Source organism: Canis aureus, chromosome 3, assembly GCF_053574225.1.
Source record: "Canis aureus isolate CA01 chromosome 3, VMU_Caureus_v.1.0, whole genome shotgun sequence".
Taxonomy (NCBI): domain Eukaryota; kingdom Metazoa; phylum Chordata; class Mammalia; order Carnivora; family Canidae; genus Canis; species Canis aureus.
The window spans coordinates 58,519,676-58,544,128 of NC_135613.1; the positions used below are offsets into that span (position 1 = coordinate 58,519,676).

The window sequence follows — 24,453 nt, forward strand, 5'->3', positions numbered from 1 at the left end:
CCCCACCCCCGAGGGCGCGGGCGCGCGTCGGGGAGTCGTCGGAGCGCAGGCGGCGCGGGCGGGGCAGGCAGCGGCTCGCGGTCTCCGCAGCCCGAACGGGGCACAGCGGGCGGGGCGCGGCGAGCGGGTAACGGCCCTACGCCTCCTCCTGGAAGCCGTCCCGGGGCACCCTACCCTTTTCTCCCGGGTTGGCAGCTGGGGCAGGTGCACGCGCCCCGGTCCGGAGTGGGTTGGAATCCCACCTCCCCATGGTTAGGGGGCCGCACTGGGAGCCCTCCTCAACTCTCCGCTCCGTCGTCAGCGGGGTGTGCTCACCCCTCCCCGCGGGAGCCCCAGGAATGCCTGGCGTCCGCTCGCTAGGGCAGCAAACCCTCGGAGAGCTTCGGCTGTGCGCCTCTCTCCCCTCCCCCGCCCCCCGCCCTTCCAGCACCTTCCACCCCCTTCCAACCCCTTCCACCCGTGAGCTCATTTAAGCTCCTAGCACGGGGAGAGACGCCATTCTTAACCCCGGTTTGCAGAAGTGGGGCTGGAAGAAAACGAAGGTCCTGCGTGGCAGCTGACATACCGGGGTCCAGCAGTGGAGCCCCACGGGCAGGCCCGCAGGGAGGTTTGAGGGGAGGGGAGACGGTCCCTGCAAGGACTCCACGGCTTTCCCAGTCGCCCAGATGCACTCTCTGGACACCGCCCATGGAACCACCCTGGGGACACTGCCCCCTGCTCAACGCTCTGACCCCTAACTGCCTGGAGCAAAGGCTTCCTTTAGCTCGGGAACTGGTTTAGTTTTTTCCTGAGCACCTGGCTCCCCACTAAGTGCCGGGGTTGACCTGACAGGGCTGCGAGCAGCCTCTGTAAATGAAGATACGCCAACCTCTTCCTTTGTTAAGTGTGCAAGTGCTGCTCAGAAGGAGAATGAGGCTGTCCCCAGGGTCAAAGGTGATGCAGGTGGGACGAAGGTTAACTTGAGAAATAGACACGGGGGACGGGGAACCAGGAGGCAGCAGGCTGTGATTCTGGGCACCCGTGGACGGGGACAGGCTGCTGCCACACCCCATGGGGACCTCTTGTGGCCCTGGAGAAGGGAGAGCCACTGGGGCTGGTGACTGCTGTGGGTGTGGAGGGGAATGAGGGAACGGTGGGGACAGGGTGCTAGTGAAGCCCCCAAAGCACCCACACACACACACACCACACAGGAGCTGGCCTGGGGGCATGCATGGTCACTGTGGTGGTGGTGGGAGTGGTCGGGGGTACCTGGGGGTCCAACACCCACCAAGAGAACAGCTAAGGGAGCAGTGGGGGCACCCCTGTGGTGGGGGGCGTGGACAGCCACAGGATGATGTTCACAAGCCCACATCTGGCAAAGCACACCCACAGATGCACATCAGACACAGGGCATGCGTCCACACATCCACAGGTCTGCCCAGGGAACGGAATGGAAGGGTGCTCTCGCACAGTCGTGTGATCTTAGATAGTCTTAGATCTTAGACCCGAGATCGTAGATTAACGCGGCCCGCGGCTCCGAGGCCCGTGGGTGGCAGGCTGTGTGCGGGCCTCCGCATCCACGTGTAGAGAGAATTCCGGGAGCCCGTCCAGCCGTGCCCTTCCACGGGCTAAAATGGTCTAGGAGCACCAGGGCTTACACGGAGGTGTGACTCGCGCCGTGGCTTCACAAGCACGACTTCTTGGGAAACACCGAAGCAGGAGCTTGCGACCCGGCGTGACCCGGCCTCCCCAGCCCGGTACAGGCACACATGCCATCCAGCCACCGGGTCAGGGCCCTCCCGCGCTCCCGCCACTGTCATCAGTTACCGCAAGGCATCCTGCAGACCCGCCCGTTCCCACAAGTCACACTGCCCTGGCCCCAGGTCGGAGCCTGAACTCTGCTCTGGGCCGTCGTCCCTCCTCTTCCCTTTGGACACCTCTGGCTGACCACCTCACTTCTGCTTCTGGACCTTGAGCCTTTGTGACCCTGGCTGACTCCAGTGGCGTGACCCTTTGTGTATGGCCACCCTTGAACGCAAATGCAGCCATCCGCAACACAGCGCCCCCTGCCAGCTGGTGATTCCCATCCAGGGAAGGGGCCTGGCCTGTCTCGGGGATCCCCTGGTCCGAGGGCACAGTCTCTATCACATTGCTCGGGCTCCTTGACCCCGCACCCACCCCCCGCCCTGCTCCCCACCACCTGCAGGTCAAGCTCCAAACAGCTTTTCGTTTCCCACCTTTGCACACCTTCCATCCGGTCCCAGCTCTGCCCTCCACCACAAGCCCCCAGGCCAAGCTGGTCTGCCTCCCAACTCCTACCCACCCTGCAAAGCCCACACAGGTGCCACCTCTTTTGAGCTGCCCCATGGACTCCAACCGCCCCAGGTGTGTGCCACCCTGCACTGCAGACCCACCTGAGCCTCCTCGCTTCTCCTGCTGGGCCATCACTGGGTCCCCTGGCGTGTGTCCCCGAGAGATCGTGGACCGACCATGTCTGCACACCGGGTGGGAACGCAAGTTCACTCGGCCCGGCCTGATTTCTGTTTGGCAAGTAATGGCTCTTCCTCTTTACTCCCCACAGAAAACGAGTGATTGGTTTTCTTTCCTCATTTTTGGAAGCCCTGCCTACCACACAGCTGCTCTGGACACCCGGTTCCTCGATGGACGAAGAGAGCCCGCCGGTGCAGCCCCCAGACCAGAGCTGCTGGGCCAATCTGCCCGATGTGTGCCTGCGCCGTGTCTTCTGGTGGCTGGGGGACAGGGACCGGTCCAGAGCTGCCCTGGTCTGCAGGAAGTGGAACCAGATTATGTACTCGGCGGACCTGTGGCGTTATAGGACCATCACGTTCAGCGGGAGACCTTCCAGGGTGCATGCTTCTGAATTCGAGTCAGCTCTTTGGTATGTCAAGAAATTTGGTCGTTATCTGGAACACCTAGAGATCAAATTTCTGAACCCCTACAATGCTGTGTTGACCAAGAAGTTCCAGGTCACCATGCGGGGCCTCCTGTCGTGTCTGGGCAAGAGTAACAACCGGCTCAAGTCCCTGTCCATCCAGCACCTGGAGCTGGACCGCCTTGTCTGGAGGAACAGTATCCGGAGCTCCTTCATCAAAAGCCTGGGCTTCTTCTTAAAGAAGGTGGGCAAACACCTGGATTACCTCAACCTCAAGGGGGCCAGGCTGACCGTGGAGCAGGGCTGCGTGGTGCTCACCTCACTGAGCTACTTGCGGAGCGAGAGCGTGGTGTCACAGCTCAACATCGAAGACTTCTTCAGCCACCACCTCGCTGTCTACAGCAGCCCACAGTTCAACAAGACCATGGCCACCTTCCGCAGCCTGGTGTCCCTCACGCTCAACTACAACTGCATCTCCGATGAGCTGCTGGAGAACCTGTGTGAGAACAATGCTGGCACCCTCTGGACCATGAACATCAAGTGCCACATCCACGACCCCCATGGGCAGGTCATCTGGGGCATGTCCTGGGCCAAGCTGGCCAGGCACGCCTCCAACCTCAAGGTCAACTTCTTCTTCGAGCGAGTCATGAAGTATGAGCGCCTGGCACGGATCCTCTTGCAGGAGATCCCCATCCGGAGCATCAGTCTGAGGAGCTGCTACTTTAGCGACCCAGACTGGTCCATGAGGCCCACGCTGACAGATCTCCTGCCCACCTTCCGGAACACTCTGCAGGTAGAGCCACCACGCAAGGTCCCGGCTTCCACAGTGGGGGAAGGCCACTTGGGCCGGCTGCCACCCGGGGCTGGCACCCACTGATCGCAAATGGGGCTTCTAGGAAATGCTAGCCAACTACTAGAGGGTCCCTGGGCCCCCAGGGGCACCGCACATGACAGTAGCTCACATCTACACGTGGACACGAGGCCTCCTGGTGGGCTCCCAACCCGGTCTGAGCCGGAAGGCAACACCCGCCCCCACTCCACCCCACCCCGAGAAGGGGGTCCTGTGGGAAGCAGACCAATCCCCGAGGAACCAGCAGGTGCAGGCTCTTCTGAGACCCAGCAGCTTCCGCATCCATAAAATCAGGATCGCTCTGTCCCTCCTGCACTTGCACCCAAGGCCGGGGTAGTTCATGTCTCCTGGTACCAACGGCCACGTGCTCACAGCTCAGCCCCCGCTCCACCGGGCCACTACTGTCCTTCCCGCTCCAGTTGGGCGGTGGGGGGTGGGGAGAGAAGGGGGATAGGAGTAGGGGGGACATGGGACATGCACGCGGCCTCTGAACTCCAAGTGTTCGCACTTGGACGAGCTCCCTGCCGAGTCCCCATCCCCTCCCTGCGGTGCCCCCCACCTCCACCGCTGTTGGGCCCTCTGTGGGGCCAGAGGTCTGCAGTGGAGCGACTCTGCCACCCCTGCACCCCTGCCCGCCTCCTCCTTCCGCCCTCATCTTCTTTTCCAGAAACTAACATTTGAGTTCAATAACAACCACGAGTCGCTGGACGAGGAGCTGCACCTCCTGGTCTTGTCCTGTCGAAAGCTGTTCTACTTCAAGATCTGGGCTTTTCTTGACGTCAAGTTTGTGGAGCGGATCCTGAAGAGTCAGGAGGAAGGGCAGTGCTCCCTGCGCACTCTCAAGGTAGGGCGCGGGGCCCCGTGCTCAGGCGCGTAGCAGGCAGTGGGGCAGCACGTCCCCCGCATGTGTCCCTGGGTCCGGGGTTCAGATCCACGGGGAGAGGACCCGGAGCGCCCCTCCTCGGCGACGGGGGCAGGGCCTGCCAGGTTGCACGCAGCGGAGCGCGAGAGGGCCGGGCAGTGTGCGCGTGTCTCTGCCCGCGCAGGTGAGAATTTACACAAACCGATACGAGACAAATGACGAGGACAGGACGCTGCGCGAGATCCACAGGAAGTACCGAAAGCTCATCGATGCGGAGCTCAACTACTTCGTCATCGCGTACCCCATGATGTAGCCAGTGCTCTCTGGGAGCGCCCTCCCGGTCCCCGGCCCCGCCCCGCCCCTTTCCTCCTGCGGGTCTGCCGTTCCTCCCCTCTGACCCAGGCCGGGGCGCGGGCGATGGGACTTTAAAGGCTATCTTTACCAACCACCCGGGGCTGGCCTCTCCTTTGTCATGGGGCTTTGCTGCTTGAACCCGTCCCAGGGTGCAGGCACAGAGCTGGGAGTCCAGGGCCACACAGGACCCCACCCCATCCTGACTCCTAACACGTCGTGGGGGTAGGGGGTTGGGGGCAAATGCCCGGTGTCCCTGGTGACCCACGGGAGCCCACCCCAACCTGCTCCACTCCGCAATGGAGATGCACCTGCACATCCTCCAAGAGAGGGGAAATTCCTTCTTTTAAATGCAGCCCCTGGGGCACCTGGGTGGCTCAGGGCGTGACCCTGGAATTCCGAGATCAAGTCCCACATTGGGTTCCCTGCATGGAGCCTGCTTCTCCCTCTGCCTGTGTCTCCGCCTCTCTCCGTGTGTCTCTCATGAATAAATAAAATCTTAATAAGGGCAGCGTGCTGGGAGCTGGCAGTCCCTCCTGCAGGAGGAACCCACCCCCTGACTACCACACGGGGTACCTGCTTCTCCCCATCCCCTCTACGCCCCATCCCTGCAGGGCTGCACCAGGCCGGCTGTGAGCACCTGCTCCTATTTACGAAGGATCTTTTTTTTTTTTTTTGAGATTTTTTTTTAAATTTATTCATTTGTGAAAGACAGAGAGAGAGAGAGGCAGAGATACACGCAGAGGGAGAAGCAGGCTCCATGCACTGGGAGCCCGATGTGGGACTCGATCCTGGGTCCCCAGGATCACGCCCCGGGCCAAAGGCAGGCACCAGGATCCCCTACGAAGGATCTTAATGTCCTGGGAACAAGGTCCTCGTGTGGCATTCCATGAAAAAAGCAGGACGCACAACTGAGTCTGCAGCAGGATATGAGCCCTGCACAACACGGTCACCAGGTCGGGTGAAAGCGCAGAAGAGCTACCCCAAAAACATTAATAGGTGTTGCCGGGTGGTGGGATTGTAGGTGGTTTTTATTTTCCTTTTTAAGCTTTATCCTATTTCTCAAGTTTTTACAAGGACTGTGTGTTAGTTTTTATAACAGGGAGGGAGGGAATCACGTGTGTTTTCAATAGGAAATTATAAATTCTTGAGCCCAGGTCCCAGAGCTGTACTGCTGCTGGGCTTTTGAGATTTTTGTGCGTATATTTGTATATAGGTTTTTCTTTTCCAATAAGACCTAAAATAATAAAATTTCACAACACCTTTGCCAAGCATCTCATGCCACGTGGTTTGTGTGGCCTCTGGTTTGCTGTGTCTGCGTTTGTGCCAGCCCGTGGGCTTCTGTCAGGGCTTCTGCTCATGCGGGCTCCCCAGTTCCCAGCACTGCCCAGTCACGGCATGGGCAGATCACCCCGCAGCGCCATGGGGTCGGTGGGCCCCTGCCTCACCAGCATTCAGGACAGACCAACACAGGCTAGGGGAAGGGGTCCCCCCGTGGGAGCTCCCCAGTCATGTGCGGACGGGGTAAGGGCCTTGGGAACAGGAGAAGCATGGCCCGCTCAGGTGAGGGGGAGGCTCAGCTGGAACGCAGACCGCCTGGGAGGCTGCTTCTTTGACTGATGATTGATTGACTGATTGATTCATTGATTGACTCACTGGTGTGGTTTCTTCTCCACATGCACTGGTTCTGGTCAGCTTCAACTCCAGACGCAGAATCGGAGCGTAGTGAGCTCCCGCACAGAGACCACGTTCACGTTTTATGGTCACGCTTTCTGTCAACGAGTGGGTTGGGTTTGCAGGTTTGAGAACATCACATCTGGCTTGATGGCTGACCTCCCTGCTTCTGCGGTCCGTTGTGATGTCGCACGCCGCAGCGCGGTCCCCAGAAGACTCCAGAGAAGGAGTGAAAACCCACGTAATGTCTCAGTATTGTGGTCAGAATAGTCTGGCCCCTAGAGCCCTGACGGCAGGTGTTAAGGACACGGGGATGCTGAGTTCCGGGATCAAGTCCCACATCGGGCTCCCTGCATGGAGCCTGCTTCTCCCTCTGCCTGTGTCTCTGCCTCTCTCTGTGCCTCCTCATGAGAGGAACGGAGGCAGCACCCGGCACAGGGGAGCCGCCCTGGGAGGATGCAGCCCGCGCGAGGTCTGTGCAACCACAGACCTGTGTACACTTACACAGCCACAGACTTGTGACTTCCGTGTGTCCCACTCATCTGTGCCATCGTCTTCCAGCTGGGGCGCAGAAGCCCCGCACAGCTGTGGGTCTGCTGAGAGTACCTGGTTGGTTCTGCGCGGAAACACGCGGGTGCGACCCTGTCTGGGTTCTGATGCCCTGGTGGCTGCTCTCAACTACTGGGGGTGCGTGGGTAGCCCAGTGACAGAGACGGGGAGACCTTCCAGCCGGGAAAGGAAGGTGGGACCCCTGACCCCCGGGCAAGGTCACAACCACAGGGCAGGGTCTGCCTTTGGAAAGACTTCTGGGGAAAGGCCTTTGACCATCTGGGCTAACGTCCCCACCCCGCAGCCCTGGGTCCACTTGGGCCCACTTGGGCCCACTTGGGCCCCTGGTGGCTGGACACCATGTCCCTCACGCACAAAGCTGGGATGAGGCCCCACACACTGAACCGAAGGGTCAATGGCTACTTGGTCACTTGGGCATGAACCCGCCTCCCTGGCTGCCAGCTTCCATGTTGCGCATGGGAACATGACCGCGCGCCTGTGGAGTCTGCTGTGACCTTGGCTTTAGTGTCGTTAAAGAGAAAACAGGCTCGGAACAGGAGGCGGCTAGTCGGGAGTCACATGGGTGGCTAACAGAGCCCACACCCGTCCCGGGTCAGCCCGCTGGGTTCTCCCTACCATCCCAGCTGGACCTGGGAGGGTCCCCAGAAGTCGTGCAAGGAGATGGTCCCCGCTTCCCTGAACCCTCATAACAGCTGTGGCAGGCGGAGGCCATCATCCCGCATTCAGAGCTGAGAAAACGGAGCTAAGGAAGAAGAACCCGTTCAAGGTCCGATGCCCAGGAAGCGTGGCGAGCGCGCACGACAAAGCTGTACTCTTAATTACCACTGACCGCCTCCCGTGGCAGGATTGGGAGTCGACACTGCAAATGCAGGAAGCACAAGGGCGTGTGGAAGATCCACGAAGACCCCAGTTTGAGTACGTGTAGCCTGGAAATGCCACTGCAGGAGGGGGCTCGGGAAGGTTTTTCAAGCTAAGTAGATATGAATACAGCTTCATGATGTTGTTGGGACAATGGAGGTCATCATTCTGGGAAAAATGTCGCCCACTGTAACCAAGGGAAGCAATCATTTATCAACACAAAACACCCCTCTCGGGGTCCTGACGCCACCCCAGAGAGGGCCTCGCAGATGCTCCTGCTTCCAGAACTGGATCCGCCAACTCCGGTTCTGCTCCCGGTGCTGCGGGATGATGAACATGACCCCATCCCTTCCCATCAGCCCAGGACAGGCTCCAGGAGACAGGGCCTGGCCACAATCCCACTCACTCGCTCTCCGTCAGGCAAAGACCCTTTTGACCTGCGATCTCACCTCTGTTGGCAGCACCCGGTTATTTTCCAGGTAATGTTTCATTCTCACCCGTCTCCAGAGAAGGAAGACGGGGCCTTGGTCACCAGCAGCAGGATACTGTGCCCACAACGTGGACGCTACGGGCAATTGATGCACCGCGGCTCGGTGGGCTTCCCCATAGACGGAGGCCACTCATCAGGCTTTACTCGTTTCCTTGTACCCACGGGGCACCTTTCCAGGCCTCGCCCCAGGTACGTGACCGGGGCTCACATGAACCAGGTAGAGTGACCGGGGCAAACCCAAACCAAGGAGAGCGACTGGGGCTGACCTGAACCAGGGAGAGGCCCTCAGAGCTGTTTCCGCAAGGGAAGGTGTCCCCCCAGAGTCCCCACACCTCGTGTCCACATCCTCTGGGGCAGCCCCTAATCCTGCTGGGTCGGCCTGAACTCTGACCTTCCCCATAAGCTGGGAGGGGCACTTGACCTTCCAGCCAGAGCAGAAAGCGCCCCCAATGTCCCCAGGACCAGGAGGGCCTCATGTCTGCTCATCGTCACTTGGGAGGTGATGCTCGGCCCCTGGTGGGCAGCTCAGCCTCATAGAGGGCCTCTCTCTCCCGGGTTAGAGATGCCCCTCGCTGGCCGCTGAGACTCTCTGGATCAAGGAGCACCTAGACTGTGACACGGTCTACATGTCAAGACACCACGTGTACAGCGGGCCAGCCAATTCGGGGACACCAAGGATGGGAAGGGCTCTGGGCCATCTGGCCAACAGTCACTTCGAAGGTGACCCTAGGCATGGGAGGGGCTTGGCTGGCTCCAGGGCAGGTGCCCCCAAGCATGGTGGCTCTGCAGGAAGGCACATGGACAAGTGCCCCACACCAGGAAGGTGACCCTGGATGTCAGGACTGAGTGGACAGGCAGAGGCAGGGGCTGTTACCAGCAGCTCCTGGGCCACACAGAGCCCCACGGGGTGGGCGCCAAGGACCCTCGACCCCGCTTTGTCTCCACAGCCTACACTCCTAGCCGCTGAACTGAATCTGTGGCAGGAACGGAGGATGTTTTTTCTGGTTTTACAGTTACTTGAGAATGAAAAAAAAGAAAAATGCTCCCAATGATTATTGACTGGTCTGGAGACCAACAGCAAACATACGTGTTTACACTCAGGAGGGAAGATCCCAGACAGCCCAGCCCTGGACCTGGAGGGGGCATCTCCCTATCCCCCCTGCCCCCCTCTTGCCCACAGTCCTGACACTGCGGAGGCCCCCAGAGTAGCCCCCCACCCACGACCCTACGCGCCCCCCCCCCCCCGACAGGAGCCACCCATTGACGTCCCAGGAACTGGAGGGCCCTGTGCGTCCTCTTCCCTTCTCCCAGACCCAGAGGGACCCAGACATTTGGGGGCTCCAGGGCCAGGGGTGCAGGGCTTGTGTCACAAGCAGGACAAGATGGGGAGCTGAGTCAGGGATGCAGACCTGCACTCCACTGCCCCCAACTTGAACGAAGCCTCCTGGGCCCTGGACGGCTCCCCAGGGCCTAAGAACGGCCTGTGGGATGTGGGGACATGGGGACCTAACTCGGGCCAGCGCTGCCCCACCAGCCCCCCGGGCCTCAGCCTCCAGGCCCCACCCAAGCCTTGGGGCCCCTCCTGCAGGCCCACTCCCCCAAATGAGAGTGAGGTTGGTCCAGGGACGGTGACCAGGGTTTAATCAGTGTGTGAAGTGCCATCCTCAGCAGATGGTGTCGGGGCGCAGGCCCCTGGCCCACTGGCCTTGGTCGCCCCCATCCCGCAGGGGGATGGACTTCCTCATGTGGGTGCAGAGCACCTCGTCGATGTAGATGGTGTTCTCCTTGACCTGGACTTCCTCCTGCAGCGCCAGTTGCCGGCGGTTCAGGCCCTTCAGCTCCACCTGCGCCTGTGCCAGGGCCTCCTTCAGCCTGAGGGAGGGACAGCAGGGCCCGTTCGGTCCACCCTTCCCTCAGGGTGAGTCCCTGAGCTCAGGACCAAGCCAGTGGACACCCGGCCACCCCATCTCCTCACAGAGATTTCAGATCTGAGGCCACCACCAGCCCTCAGGAGGGAAACCCCAACAAGGGCCCACGTGGAAAACTGTGGGTCATTACTGAAACTTCAGGATTTGGGCTCCAGACAGATTTAAACTCCGGGACCCGTTTTCTGTGTTTAGTGGAGAACGGGAGTCCTGGACCCCAGAGCCACCCCCGCGCCCCCTGGCTGCCTCGCCGGGGCCGTCCACCTACCTTCCGACATTCTGGGCAATCTCGCCGACTTCCTTGACCAGCCGGTACTGTGCGACATCGCGGCACAGCTCTACGTTGGGCCTGCGTGTTCGGGTCTCCAGGCGCGTGTGAGCCACCTTGGCAGGCCCCTCTTGATCAAGGATGGCCTTCTCCAGAACCGTCATGTTCTTCTCCTGGCATGCGATCTCTTCCATGACCTGACGGAAGGGCACGAGGACGTGAAGGTGGGCCGTGCTTCTCAGACGCCGCAGCAGACACGCTGAGGGCTGTGTGGTCACGTCAGACAGTGACAGGGGACCTGAGATGCGCCCAGCTGGGCCCTGCAATGCGCCTGACCACCCCTCCACGCAGCAGTGACTGCTGGTGGCCAGGGGCCTCGCCCGCCCTCGGAACCTCAGGGACGGAATGGACATGACCGGCCATTGTTGCCTCATCCCCCCTGGGTGGGGGGTGGGGGGGACGGGGAAGGACTGGGAAGCTGCCGGTGGACCTGAGCCCACTTCCCTGCACATCTGCACGTTGGCACGCGGTCCCTCTGGAGGCCTGGGTGGCTCCCCACACAACTGGTTCCCGCGATTCTTTCTGGTGGCTTTGTGCACAGGAAGACACTGCTCAGAAATTACTTGGGTATTTAGATTAATGTTTAACTAGTTTAAAATCTTATTTTTTAAAGATTTTATTTATTTATTCACAAGAGACACAGAGAGAGGCAGAGACACAGGCAGAGGGAGAAGCAGGCTCCCTGCGGGGAGCCCAACATGGGACTCGATCCCAGGACCCCGGGGTCACACCCTGGGCCCTTTAAAGGGAGATGATCAACCACTGAGCACCGCCGGGTGCCCCCCAAATTTATTTCTTCTTTAAGCATTTTTAAATTTTTCACTTTGCATCCTGGAGATTCCAAGACACACGCAGTTGACAGGATAATGACCTCACGAGCCTGTCATCAGCGTCAGTGACAACCAACACACAGCCGTTCTCTCCCGTCCCAACCCTGCCCATCAGCTCAGTCATCGTTAACAAAGCCCAGGCATTATGTCACGTTAGTCTTGAATTGTTGAGCACGTGTCTTTAAAATGTAAGGTTCTCTTTTTTCCTTTAGCAAAACGACAATATCTTTATTACGCCCCCCAAAATTTTTTAGTATCATGTAATACATACGGTATTCAAGTTTCTCTCATTGTCCCATATTTTAAGAGTTGGTTTGTTCAAATTAGAACCCAAATGAGACCTACATGTTGCATTTGGTTTTTGAACATTTCCTATGCTTTCCTTTTATTTTATTTTTTTTAAAGATTTAATTATTCATGAGAGAGAGAGAGAGAGAGAGGCAGAAACATAGGCAGAGGGAGAAGCAGGCTCCATGCAGGGAGCCCAATGTGGGACTCGATCCTGGGACTCCAAGATCATGCCCTGGGCCGAAGGCAGGTGCTAAACTGCTGAGCCACACTCAGGGGTCCCCCTCCTTTTATTTTTTTTTAAGATTTATTTGAGAGAGCATGGGCAGGGGGAGGGGCAGAGGGAGAAGCAGAGTCCCCGTTGAGCCCCAGGCGGGATGCAGGCCTCGAACCCAGGACTCCGAGATCACAACCTGAGCCAGAGTCAAGAGTCAGACACTCAACCGACGCAGACACTCAGGCACCCCTGCCCTAAGCTCAGCGTCCAGATGCTCCCGCTTCTAATTTAGTTAAACTCCTTCACACTTGGACACCTGGGTGACTCAGTGGTTGAGCATCTGCCTTCAGCTCAGGACATGACCCCGCGGTCCTGGGATCGAGTCCCAAATGCAGTTTGACTGTTACCAACACTCGGGGTTGGTGCAGAGTGTTTGTCACAGCAGGTGCGCCCAGCGCAGGGCTGGTGGTACAGTGACACCCTGAGAATTTGAGGCATCCCCACAGACCCGTCACGACTCGATGGCTACCCAGGGCTGGCCCTGCCGCCACATGGGGACAGTGCGTTCATTAGGCCGAGGCAGGAAGAGCGGGCTGAGACACAGGGAGGGGCGGCCTTGTTAACCAGTGACACTGCAAAGCGTCACGTCTCTCACACAATGGCACCGCGGGGCTGAGAACGCAGCACCCCAGCTGCCCCATGCCAGCCACCTTTCACCAGATTCCCCAAGTGCATGGAAGGTGGTGACCGGAAACGGGGGACGTTTAACACAGATATCCCCTCCTGGCAGGATCCCTTCACAAAACATGGAAACAAGGCGCCACCCTAGTAAGACCATCCGCCCACCACGCAGGATGGCCACCTGCTGCCCATGAGCTCAGCACCTCGCCTTTGACCGCGGCGGCTGAGGATGGGGCGGGAGAGGGGTATGCAGGGCGACAGCCGCTCGGAGGAGCTGAGGGCGTGAACCTGCGTCGGCAGTCCACAAGAATCGAGGTGCATGACTTCGGATGGTCCTCCCGGGCTCTCCACGCACGGCCAGGCGCCCTGATGCCCTCGATTGTGGTGGGTGCTCGGCGTCCACACTGCTTGCAGCAGTGACAGGCACAGCCTCCATGAGTAGCCGAGCGAAAGCCACAAGTGGAGGTGTTTTCCCGAACATGAGACAACACAGACTCAGTATGACCGGAAGCGCTGAGCAGGAACTGGTGTGAACGGAGCCTGCGGGGCACGTCTGCCGCGTTAACCGTCACAGAGCACTTTGCAGGCAACACTTGCGGGGTTGGGTGCCACTGAACCAGGGGTGCCAGTGTCCTCATCCTGAGCTCCTGGGTTCGCCCACCGTGCACGGGTGCCTTGTGGTCAGGGGTGGAACCCATCCTCCCCAATGACTCAGCACCTGAGGGTTTTCGCAGAGATGAGGTTTCCCTCTGATTTACTCCCACTTGGGGCCCAGACGGAAGTGCTTCTGACCAAGAACCATCCTCAACCACTACCATCAAACATGGAATGGCTGTCGAAATCAGCTTTTGCTGCAACTTAGTATTTCTTAATGAAATATTTTTTTAAGATTTTATTTATTCATGAGAGACCCAGAGAGAGAAGCAGAGACACAGGCAGAGGGAGAAGCAGGCTCCCTGCGGGGACCCCGATGTGGGACTTGATCCTGGGACCCCGGGGTCACGCCCTGAGCTGAAGGCAGGCCCTTACCCGAGCAGTCACCCAGGCATCCCAAGGATTATTCCTTAATGAATCCAGCCTATAATCACGTGCAAAGCTTGCACTTGTGTAAAGCCATTTCAGCAACTTCCCAGGTTGGAATCCCGAGCAGTGTGGGTCTCACAGCTTTTTGCACCCCCTGTGCTGTGGGAAATTAAAACAAGGAGCTAGATCTCCACTCCCACAGTAGTGTGCAGCACATCTGTTTCCCAAAACAAGGGAAAGAGGCTCCGTGAAGAACCCACACCCACAGGTTGCTCTTCTGGGGCAAGAGCCGATCCCGACAAAAAGACATTTTCAAGGATGAAAGGTGTAAAAGTCTTGTTACGAGTGAGCGTCCTGATGGACCAGCCTCCAGATTATGACAGAAAACACTAACTCTAGAGAACTACCGCCTGTGGTCTGTTAACCTGTACTCCGAAAACCCAGACTCAAGCGTTACTGCTTGATCATCGGTGTTGGCAACGACCATATGTAGACATCTGTTTTCTTTCTCACATTATAAATCCCTACAGAATTCCCTGATTGTCACCTCTCCACCCACCAAGCCTAGGAAGGCTTTTCTCTGACCCTTTACAGAGGTGGTTTGCCATCCCCTCGAGATGACTTAACCCTGGGTTATAGTCAACGTTCCTTTTCCTACTTCTCCATCTCGCTGAGGCTAAAGTACACCCAGTGAGGAAACAGATGTGTCTCCAGGCACAAAACAAGGTCAGCCCACTGTCCCCTCAGAGAACGGTCTTCTCGGCCTATGTCTTCTGGCTGCAGGTTAACCGGGGGATATAGAACTGGGTCCCTGACCCTGCCGCTCATGGAGCAAGGCCACTCACCCACTGGGGCAGCGATCGGCGACCCCGTGCTACATCCCCTGCCTTTGCCTTGGGATCCTGCCTTTATCCCTTGGGCCACGACTCCTCTGAGTGTCAGTGTGACTGCATGTGACGTGTGGGCTTTGGGGGAGGGGGTCCCATCCCCAGGGCTGCGCCAGCACCCACAAGCCTCACCCCAACCAGACCGGCTGAAGTGCAAGACAAGTGCAAGTTAATGTCTTTGAAAGTGCTTTCAAAGACATCACTTTACAGAAAAGACTGTAAAATACATCGTTAATCGTGTACGCTGCTAACACACTGAAGTGGTATTTTCCATGTGTTGGGTCAGACAAACCTGTTTCCTTCCACAATTTGTGAGGCGAATGGCACACAGGACTGCATCTGAGTCCTCTTCTGGGGCAGGGCTACCCAGTCATCCTGCCCGTCCCTCCCACACACGAGGCCACAGCATGGACCACTCCTGTCTGGCTCATCCCACCCAGCATGACCCAGGGCATCGCCACGGCCTGTCCCGACCACCCAGTGGGTTCCTTGCGCACCCTCAGCCCTGCAGGTCCTGGAATCTGTGGGACCCAGGACTGGCCTCTGCTTGCCTTCCAGCCTCAGACTTGCCCCTCAAGGCCCAGACACGTTCCTACCCCACTGGCAAGCCCTGTAGCTCTTCTGTGGACATTATCATCATCATCATCATCACTGGCTGCTGATTTGTACTGACGACAGATCATGTGAATCACACACGTGTGTGTGCGAATCTGTGTGCCGTTCATATGTGACTGCGTGATTCTGGATTTGTGACCCGAGCAGTCTGATTTAACTCCGACCCACCCCAACTGGTGAGTACTGCTGCCCCTACTTCGCCAATGAGGTAAATAGAGAATGGAGCTTAAATGTATCGCGTATATTTCTAATTTCCTATATATTATGACATTTTCACACCATAGAAATACTGCCAGGCGCAAGAGCCTGCCTGTCCCTGGGCCAGTCAGAGCTTGGCACCATCCATGGGCCCAGCGGGCTGACCATGAGGGCAGGCTGACTGTCCAGGGCTCTGAGGGCACAACTCCTCTGCCTTCTTCACCACTCAGGCAGGCTCCAGGAACTACTGAGGCCACCGGTTGTCACCTGCCACCCTGATCCCCTCCCAGTTAGTAGAATGCAGGGGGCCTACGAGACCCACACCAGGTAGCTACTTCCATCTCCGAGTCCCTGGCGAGGCAGGAGGCCAAGAGCCTTCCCCATGCCTGGATCTGCGCCCCTGTACTTTCTTCCAAACCCATCACCTACGCTCTGCATCGGGTGAGAGGAGCCCCGGTGCTGGCCCCATGGCCCCATCGCTGAATACCCAGGAAGCCTGCCCACTCACTGCTCAATAGGCAGCTTGAAACTGAGCCTGGTGGAAGCATTTACACAGCAGTCCACACATGCTAAACATCAGGACTTGGTTCTGAAGCCCATCCAGTGGCACACCCGGGGAGGAACAGGAGGAGCCAGAATCCCGGCCCCGCGGTGGGGTTCGCAGTCGCTGTGCTCAGGGAACATCAGGTGTCAGCCCTGTACAGCCCAGGGAGACATCTCACATGGGACGACCTGAGGTCCAAGGTGGGGCAAAGGCCCCTCCATCCCCCAAGGCCCAAGCCCTGTCATTAAGAGGCAGACATGTCGACAAGCCCCACGCCCCAGGGACCCGGGAGCACACACCTGGCCTGGCTGTGTGGGGAGCTCACCTTGGCCAGGTGGGCAGCCAGCTGGTCCCTGGCGGCCTTGGTCTCCTTCAGCCCCATCTGGAATGCCGTGTCCACCATGTCACACTGCCTGCGCAGGTCGTCAGCTGTCTGGGACAGGATCCGGTCCACCAGGGCCTTCAGCGCCAGGGAGTTGTTTCTCTGCCTGTTCGCCTTCTCCACGTTGGTGTTGGAGAAGTCCAGCCAGTCCTCCAGACTCACGGAGCTGAAAGGGGACCCACATGTTCCCTCAGGGTGCATCTGGGTGGCAGAAGACTGCATGCAGAGGACACAGGGCCAAAATGCACAGGGGCTCAGCCTGCACCCCCATCCCCCCGCCATGGCCGGGAGCACCCAGAACGTGTCCCCGTCTCTAGGCACAGCCCATAGTGGCCGTCACTCTGGGGAAACCACCCTGCCTGGGGTCAGGCTCTGGGCCCACCCTGCACACACAGCATCGCCCCTCATCCCCACAAGACCTCGCAAGCCGCCCTATGGCCCCCATGTCACAGAGGAGGGAAACTGAGACTGGAAGCCTGCATCACCTGGGCAGGGAGCACGGGTAGGGACAACGTGACGGCCCAACACTAACGACCATGGATTACGGCCCAGTGACTGGAATGGGATCCTATCTTTCCTGACAGAACGAGTGAGTGAGTGAGTGAATGAATGAGTGAATGAGTAAACGGCTAGTTTGACCAGGAATCGCTTCTGCAGCAACAGGAGAGTCTCAGCGTAAGGTCAGGGGAGGAGGACACGGAGGGCAGGCAGCAGCTGCCGGGGCAGAACCAGCCCAGAGGTCAGCCTGTGTGGATGGCTCCTGTGCTGGGCTCTGGGGACCGTGGGCCACCTACCCACCCGCTGCACTTGGCCCACACACGCCAGCAAGGCCACGGCTGGGATCCATGAACAGGGCCTGGGCGCACCATGCACTTGCCACCCCAGGCCAACGCCAGCACCCACTGTGCTGGAGGAGAGGCTCTGGCAAGGCTGCCTCACGAGGAATCCGCATGGTCGCGGGTCCAGGAGCCTCAGATGGCCTGCAGCCTGGCTGAGCGGACCTGCTGGGGGGTGTGCGGGGACGGGACACAGGGACAGGAACGGGACCCACTCACTGTGGCTCAACTCTCACAACACTGTCCGAGTAGTAGATGTCTGGGGAGTTGTTGTTGAGGGAGAAGCAAACATCGTCGATGGTCAAGGCCACAAACTTGTCCTTCAAATCCTTCTCTAGGTTGTACTTGGCGGAGCGGTTCAGCCTGGGGAGGAGGGCAGAGGTGCATCTCCCTCCGCAGTGCCCACAGGATCCAGGGGCAGGGATGGGAGACTGGGAAGCCGGCCGAAGCCAGTCTGGCATAGGCGCAATCCCTGCTCCCCTCTGCTGGGTCCCCCCATCCCGACCCCGGGGCACCAGTTCAAGAACCCAGCCCGGATCTTAATGTTCCTCTGCCAGCCGAGAGCTCGCTGCCCGGTGCTGATGGGAGGGGCCAGAGCCAGGGCAGGAAACGGCCCCTGGGGTGCCACGGGGTGAGCCCAGCCACCCCCACACTGGGGCCTCACAGCCGCACCTGATCTGCTCAGTCACCTCATCCAAGGTGCGGGTCAGCAGGGCCATGACCCCGTGGATGACCTCAGCCTCCTTCAGCAGCTCCTGTTCCACCTCATCATGCACCAGGTCGATGCCAATGCGCTTGTCCCTGCCCAGAGGAGGGGGCCGGTCAGCAGCCAGGTGCGCGGGGGGCCTGTCCACGTGACGCTGTCCCAACCTTGGGACGGAGGAGGACCCGGACGCGAGTCGGCATCTGTGACATCCCCCTCACCCTCTGGAGCGGGAGCAGCGTCTGTGGGTCAGCGACCCCGGTCACAACTACACTAGGTCCTCTCCCCAGACTCCTCCTTCTAACCCGCTCATCAGAAAAGGCTCCTGTGACCTCAAATCGCCAGACATGTGCCCCCTTCCTGGAAACAAGACCCGGTCCTCACGGTTCTGAGAATCTGAGCCCAGAAAGGCGCCCTGTGCTGGCAACAGGACTGCGATGCCCACGCCCACCCAGGGTGTTCACTGCATGTCCCCAACGCCCTGTGGCCGTTTCATGCAAATATCCTAACTTCCCCTTGGAGTATAGGGCCTGCAGCTCTGCGGATGAGACCAAACTCGTCCTCCAGGAACCCACCCACTCTGCCTATCCAGAATAAAGACATCAGGCTCCCAGGTTCTGCTGGTGTGGCCTGGTGACCAACCTCCCGTCAACAGGAGGCACACAGGGAATACCTAATTATTCCTCCTTGCTGGACATGGGAAGGAACGGCTAGAGCTCTGGCAGCCGTCTGGAGTCACGAGGTCACACGGGAAGTGAACCCATGTGGCGGAGTAGTGAGACCCAGAGGCCTGGAACCCTAGCACTGTGCCAGCCCTGCAGTGACCACCTCCAGGCCCCCTAACTCTGAGAGAGGACGAACTGCCTGATTTAAATTCAGTGTTACTTCAGTCCCCTGAGTCCCTGCAGCCAAACCTTATATTTAAGTTAAGGTAGCGAAGAGCTCTTTCAGCTGCCAGGCATGGATTCCGCACCATCCACCACACCCCCCGCCACACCTGTCCCCGTGGCCCCCTATCCCCCACCCCAGGCAGTGACTCTGGAGGACCCCCCACCTGTATTCCAGGCACATCTGGGTGATGTGCAGGGGCTCCTTCAGGCTCTCCAGGGCGTTCTGCAGCCTAGTCTGATAAGTGAGCAGGTCCTCTGTGGTGCACACTAGCTGCTCCAGCTTGTCATCCAGCTCCTTCTTCCAGAACCTGACTTCCTCGAGTCTCTGTTCTGTGGCACACAAAGAAGCATAGGGTGCCACCAGCTCCAGGGTGAGACACCACAGGGCCATCCTCAAACCACGCAGGGGCCCCTGTCCAGGGAGTGCTGGTTAGGGGTGTGTGGGGTGGGGGCGGCAGAGGGAGGTAGGGGCCCCTGCTGTACCAAGTCAGCATCTAATTTAATGCAAACATCATCCACGCACATGACTCTAATTCTTCAATGCCGGCTATTTTGAAGAACTTGATTTTGTCAAAGATACAGATGTACGTCGTCTGAGTCGTAGGAACAGTGAGAGTGTCACAGCTCTTGGACCTGTCCACCCCCAACTCCCACTTTCTGGGAGCAACTGCATTTTTTTTAAAGACTAATTGATGATTTTAGAGGCAAGGGTTGGAGGGGTGGAGGGAGAGAGCGGATCTCCAGCAAACTCTCGGCTGAGCACGTGGCCCAGGCTCCATCCCGGGACCTGAGATCATGACCTAAGCTGAGATCAAGACTCAGGCGATTAGCTAACTGCACCTGCTCCCAGGCGCCCCAGGAGCAATCGCTAAGAAGCTTAAGAAAATGCTTTCGGAATTCCTTCGGGCATTTGCTCACAGCACTATTTATTCTGATCAGTTTTAGTGGCGTCCACCAATCTTCTGTGACTGAAAGACCAGCATTTGCTCTTGAGCCACAGGCTCCTGGTGCGGCTGCCTTGCACATCCTGTTACAGAAGAGCTTCACACTGTTTATACACAGCAAACACGTAACTGCTATTCACACCCGAGCCACACACTGTGCTACCATCCACATCATCTCCCGCACAATTTTCTGTTTGTGTTTGGAGGGGCTGGAAGCTGTGCTTTTTGTTTCATTCTCCAGATGCTCATTACAACACTCCAGCCCACCAAGGAACCCACTGGCTTTGCTTCCTCCCAGGACCTCTGCCCAGGAGCACTTTCTCCTCCTGCCCACGCAGCCCACTGGCTGCCTGTTCTAGAACATTCTCAGCCTCGCACCTGCCGCCGTCCCCTGCCCAGCTGTCATCTGCTCCTGCTCATGCCCCATCCACCCGCCGAAGGACGCCCTCCTCAGAAATTTTTGAAAGCATGCTGGCCTGAAAATGCCTTCATTCCACCTTCATCGTTTGGCTTTGACTATGTGTGGATTCCCAGGATAAAGGTGATTTTCACCAAGAATTTTGATGACGGGGCTTCATTTCCTCGTCTCCAGAGCTCCTGCAGAGAGGGCTGATGCCGTTCTGAGTCCTGATCCTCTGCATGCGACCTGCAAGCCTTCCAGGGGTCTCCTCTCTATTTTCCTGGTGTCAGCCTTACTCCATCATGAAGCCAGATGCCAGAAACAGACCCCCAGCTCTAGGGGGTTTCCTAGGATTCCTCTGCAGACAGTTTCCTCTCTTCCTCCTCTCTGCGCCCGTTCTGGAATCTCTGTTGGATAAGGAGCCTCCCTGTGGGTCCCGATTCTCACCCTTCCTCTCTATTATCCATCCATCCATCCCTTTGTCCTTTTTTCCCTTATTTCCTGGAGATTCTTCAACTTTCTCTTTCTTTTTTTTTTAATTTTTTTTTTATTTATTTATGATAGTCACAGAGAGAGAGAGAGAGGCAGAGACACAGGCAGAGGGAGAAGCAGGCTCCATGCACCGGGAGCCTGATGTGGGACTCGATCCCGGGTCTCCAGGATCGCGCCCTGGGCCAAAGGCAGGCGCCAAACCGCTGCGCCACCCAGGGATCCCTAACTTTCTCTTTCAAACCCTCTTCTGATTTTCACAAATGTGCTCTCGTATTTTTAATTCCCAAGGATGCGTTCTTATTCCCTGAACGTTCTTTGTTAAGACTCTCTTGTTTCATGGATGCAATGCCTTCTCCAAATTTCCTGAATATTTTATGGCATATTTTTTCTTCTGCTGTGTCTGAGTGTCCTGCTAGAGGCTCTCCTCAGTGTCTCTAACCCTACCTGAGTGTACTTGAGATGACGATGCTAGCATGCTAACTGGAACCTCTCTATGCAGGGTCAGGGCTTGCATGCCACAGCACTTGGATGTCCAGAGTAACCAGTCAGCCTGAGTGTCTCATTGGATAATCCCCAGGGGATTATGGTACATAGACCCCTCGTGGTTTCCCCACAAACACATCTGCCAATCTCCCAACCGAGCACAGAAGCCCAGCTACCAGTGTCCCAGGAAGCAGGGGGCAGAGGAATTAGTGCAAAGTGAGGAGGTTCATCACATCCTTGGCCTTGAGCCTTCGCTGGGGGGAGGAGGGGCCAGGAGTGGGCTCTTCACAGGCTTCCAGCCAGTCTGGTCTCCAGTCCCTTCCCTCAGCTTCCAGCTTCAGAGGTAACCGGATGCTTCTGATTTTGAGCATCTCCAAGTGTCTGCAGTGTGAATGTTTGGCAGGCAGTGGCCAGCATCTCTGGTCCCCACCCACACAGGATCTCTGCAGTCCCTACGTGTGTAGCCACCAGGCCTTCTGCTTTCTAGCTCCAGAAATGTGTCCCCATCCTGGGATCGAGTCCCGTGCTGTGCTCCCTGCTCAGTGGGAGGTCTGCTTCTCCCCCTCCCTCTGCCTGCTACTCCTCCTGCTTGTTCTCTCTCTCTCTCTTCTTTGTCAAATAAGTAAATAAAACCTTTTTTTTTATCCATAAAAAAAGGAATGATGGAGGGCTGGAAAGCAGGATGGGTTACGACGCATCTGTCTCAAGGCAGTGAAGTTAAACACAGAACCTGAGCAATACACACGTGTCCCCCGATATGCCACTACATTGCCACGCCCGAACATGGACTGCAAACGTCGGCACAGCTCCGCCTCACCATCACATCCAGGCGTGGGTCTTACCTAGTTTCTTGTTTACATCGCTCTGAGACTTTCTTGTGGTCTTTTCAATCTCATCCACAAGCCTCTGGCTTTCTGCCACCAGGCGTTCGGACCGGGACCTTTGGGCCTCTGCTCTGTGGTACTGGTTCTTGTTAGCGATGTGCCACTCTTCAGGCAAGAACTTGGGTGGAGGTTGGAGGAGTTTGGCCATTTCTGCTTTCCAAAGTCCTGGTCACAAAGGCAGACATTCATTTAGTTTCACCCAGAGCAGTATGTCCTTTTTTTACGTGTTTGTTCAAGTGTGATATACGTACCAAAGAAGTGCATACATCATCATCATCTGTACACACAATGAACACATTGGTGCAGCCAGCACGTCAGCTCCCTCCTGGTCACCACCCTCCACCCACGTCCCCACAATGTGACCACTGTTCCCACTCTTAACACTAGAAATTAGTTTTGGTGTTTGGGTTTTCACGTAAATGGAATCACCCAGCGTGTACTCTTATATCTGACCTCCCTCACCTGACATTACGGTGGTAAGATTCATCCCGTTGTCCACAGAGCTGTATGTAGCCTGTGGGTTCTGCTCCTGGGCAGTACGCCGCTGCCAGTACACCACACCCACCTGTCTCTCCTACTGTGTATGAGTATAGGGGGTTCCAGCATGGGGCTGTTGTGAGAACGCTAGGATGTTCTCACACGTCTTTCGCTGACCACAGGCACCCATTCATCGGAATGGCTGGGTCCTAGGCAGTGTTCACTTTTAGGAGATTCTGTGGACTGAGGAACCCAGCGATGTTTCCTGAACAAATGAATACCTACGGCCATCTGTACACCGAGAGCTGGGTGTGGAGCCTACTCAGCAGGTGATACAAAACCTCTGAACCCTCCGCAGGACAAAGGAAAGCCAGAAGGTGGCCGCAAGTGGGGGAGAACACCTGCTCTCCCCACCACCGCACCTGCTCCCATCCCGGCACCTTGCTCCACACCTGCTCCTGACCACCGCCACACCTCCTCTCCCGACCACCGCACCTGCTCCCCACCACCTCCTCACCTGCTCTCACCACCTCCGCACCTGCTCCCACCACCTCCGCACCTGCTCCCCACCACCTCCGCACCTGCTCCAACCACCTCCGCACCTGCTCTCACCACCTCCGTACCTGCTCCCACCACCTCCGCACCTGCTCCGCACCACCTCCGCACCTGCTCCCACCACCTCCGCACCTGCTCCGCACCACCTCCGCACCTGCTCCCCACCACCTCCTCACCTGCTCCCACCACCTCCGCACCTGCTCCCCACCACCTCCTCACCTGCTCCCACCACCTCCGCACCTGCTCCCCACCACCTCCGCACCTGCTCCCACCACCTCCGCACCTGCTCCCCACCACCTCCGCACCTGCTCCCACCACCTCCGCACCTGCTCCGCACGCAGCACCACTCCTTCCCCACACACACATAGCTGCCCGCCCACGCCCCTCAGGACCCGGGCCTCCCAGCATCCCATGGCTCCCCGAGTCCGTCCGGGTGCGGACTCAAAACGCACCCGAGCAGCCCAGGGGAGGTGGAGAGGAGGCCGGCGGGGGCTGGCCGGGGTTCCAGGCAGGGGGTCAGAGAGTGGGCCGCCTGCACTAGCCGTGGCGCCTTCGGGAACCGCTGAACACAGGTTCGCACCCCACCTGCAGCTGCGGCCCCAGCAGACTCGGCGGGTAAACCGCGCGTCTCCGTGGCAACCGGGGACGCGTCACCCCGGCGAAGGGGGCGGGCCGCGGCCGGACGGCTCTGCGCAGGCGCAGACCTGAGGGCTCCCTGCGGTCCCCACCCCCAGCGCCCGCGCTGGACCTCGGGCGGGCACAGCGGCCACAGCCCCAGCCTGCGGGCGGAGGTCGGGAGTAACGAGCCCGGCTCTGCCATGACAGGACAGCGCTCGGGACGGGTGCTCTAAGGCTGTAGTGCTGGTGACGCACTAACAGGGAAAAAGTCACGGACTGACCCCGCGGGGGACGAGTGCGCGCCGGCCCGGTCCTCACGACCCGAAACCTAGAGAATGGGCCTTCAAATGTCCCGCCCCGGTGACGTCTGCGTCGCCTCTACACCAGGCAATCGAAGGCCACCTCTCTGTAAGGACAGCCAATCAGAGGACGCCTGGCCCCGTGAGGCCCGCCCCCTACGTTTCGCGAGGCCTTGGAACAACAGGAATCCCGCGGAGCCTCATGAATATTAAGCAACTGCCTGTCCAATGGCGTGCAGGGGAGATGGTGGCTTATTTTCATAACCCCGCCCCCAGAACCACGTTGGTCCCAGGGATCCACCCAGGAGTGGGGGAGGCTTACCGCTGCACCCCGACGCAGCGACAGCTGTGGGGTTTTTTTAATCTATGGGTTGACTGGCATTTTTGAGACACCTTTGAAGAGGATCTGATTCCTGGAATTGCAAGA

At 58.4% G+C, this 24,453-nt stretch overlaps 2 protein-coding genes across 7 annotated transcripts; one reads left to right on the top strand and one right to left on the bottom strand.

The window, feature by feature from the left end:
• Position 1: 1 nt before the first annotated feature.
• Positions 2–6,201, top strand: FBXO39 (F-box protein 39). 3 transcript variants are annotated; one of them, XM_077893164.1, is made up of 4 exons: positions 2–127; positions 2,561–3,665; positions 4,390–4,566; positions 4,769–6,201. In XM_077893164.1, the coding sequence occupies exons 2-4, from the start codon at positions 2,640–2,642 to the stop codon at positions 4,895–4,897; spliced, it is 1,332 nt and encodes a 443-aa protein (XP_077749290.1). In that variant the 5' UTR covers positions 2–127; positions 2,561–2,639; the 3' UTR covers positions 4,898–6,201. The 3 variants fall into 3 exon arrangements, 2 of the variants coding, with proteins under 2 accessions (XP_077749290.1, XP_077749291.1); XM_077893165.1 differs by lacking the exon at positions 2–127 and adding an exon at positions 509–933; XR_013376672.1 differs by lacking the exon at positions 2–127 and having other exon boundaries at positions 4,769–5,355; positions 5,691–6,201.
• Positions 6,202–10,151: 3,950 nt separating this feature from the next.
• On the bottom strand, positions 10,152–24,123 carry TEKT1 (tektin 1). Of its 4 annotated transcripts, none has more exons than XM_077893163.1 (8): positions 24,009–24,123; positions 22,036–22,242; positions 19,039–19,204; positions 17,954–18,151; positions 17,501–17,644; positions 16,389–16,611; positions 10,721–10,917; positions 10,152–10,399 (listed from the first exon to the last, which is right to left on the bottom strand). In XM_077893163.1, the coding sequence occupies exons 2-8, from the start codon at positions 22,223–22,225 to the stop codon at positions 10,192–10,194; spliced, it is 1,326 nt and encodes a 441-aa protein (XP_077749289.1). In that variant the 5' UTR covers positions 22,226–22,242; positions 24,009–24,123; the 3' UTR covers positions 10,152–10,191. The 4 variants fall into 4 exon arrangements, with proteins under 4 accessions (XP_077749289.1, XP_077749285.1, XP_077749288.1 ...); XM_077893159.1 differs by lacking the exon at positions 24,009–24,123 and adding an exon at positions 23,695–23,713; XM_077893162.1 differs by lacking the exon at positions 24,009–24,123 and adding an exon at positions 23,562–23,700.
• Between the last annotated feature and the right edge of the window lie 330 nt (positions 24,124–24,453).

Coding starts and splice junctions, on each gene's coding strand:
- FBXO39 (XM_077893164.1), top strand. CDS start 2,640: ATGGACGAAGAGAGCCCGCCGGTGCAGCCCCCAGACCAGAGCTGCTGG. Junction 3,666..4,389: donor CCTTCCGGAACACTCTGCAG/GTAGAGCCACCA, acceptor CTTCTTTTCCAG/AAACTAACATTTGAGTTCAA. Junction 4,567..4,768: donor GCTCCCTGCGCACTCTCAAG/GTAGGGCGCGGG, acceptor CTGCCCGCGCAG/GTGAGAATTTACACAAACCG.
- TEKT1 (XM_077893163.1), bottom strand. CDS start 22,225: ATGGCCAAACTCCTCCAACCTCCACCCAAGTTCTTGCCTGAAGAGTGG. Junction 18,152..19,038: donor CAGATGTGCCTGGAATACAG/GTGGGGGGTCCT, acceptor CTCCGTCCCAAG/GTTGGGACAGCGTCACGTGG. Junction 16,612..17,500: donor GTTGTGAGAGTTGAGCCACA/GTGAGTGGGTCC, acceptor GTCCCCTTTCAG/CTCCGTGAGTCTGGAGGACT.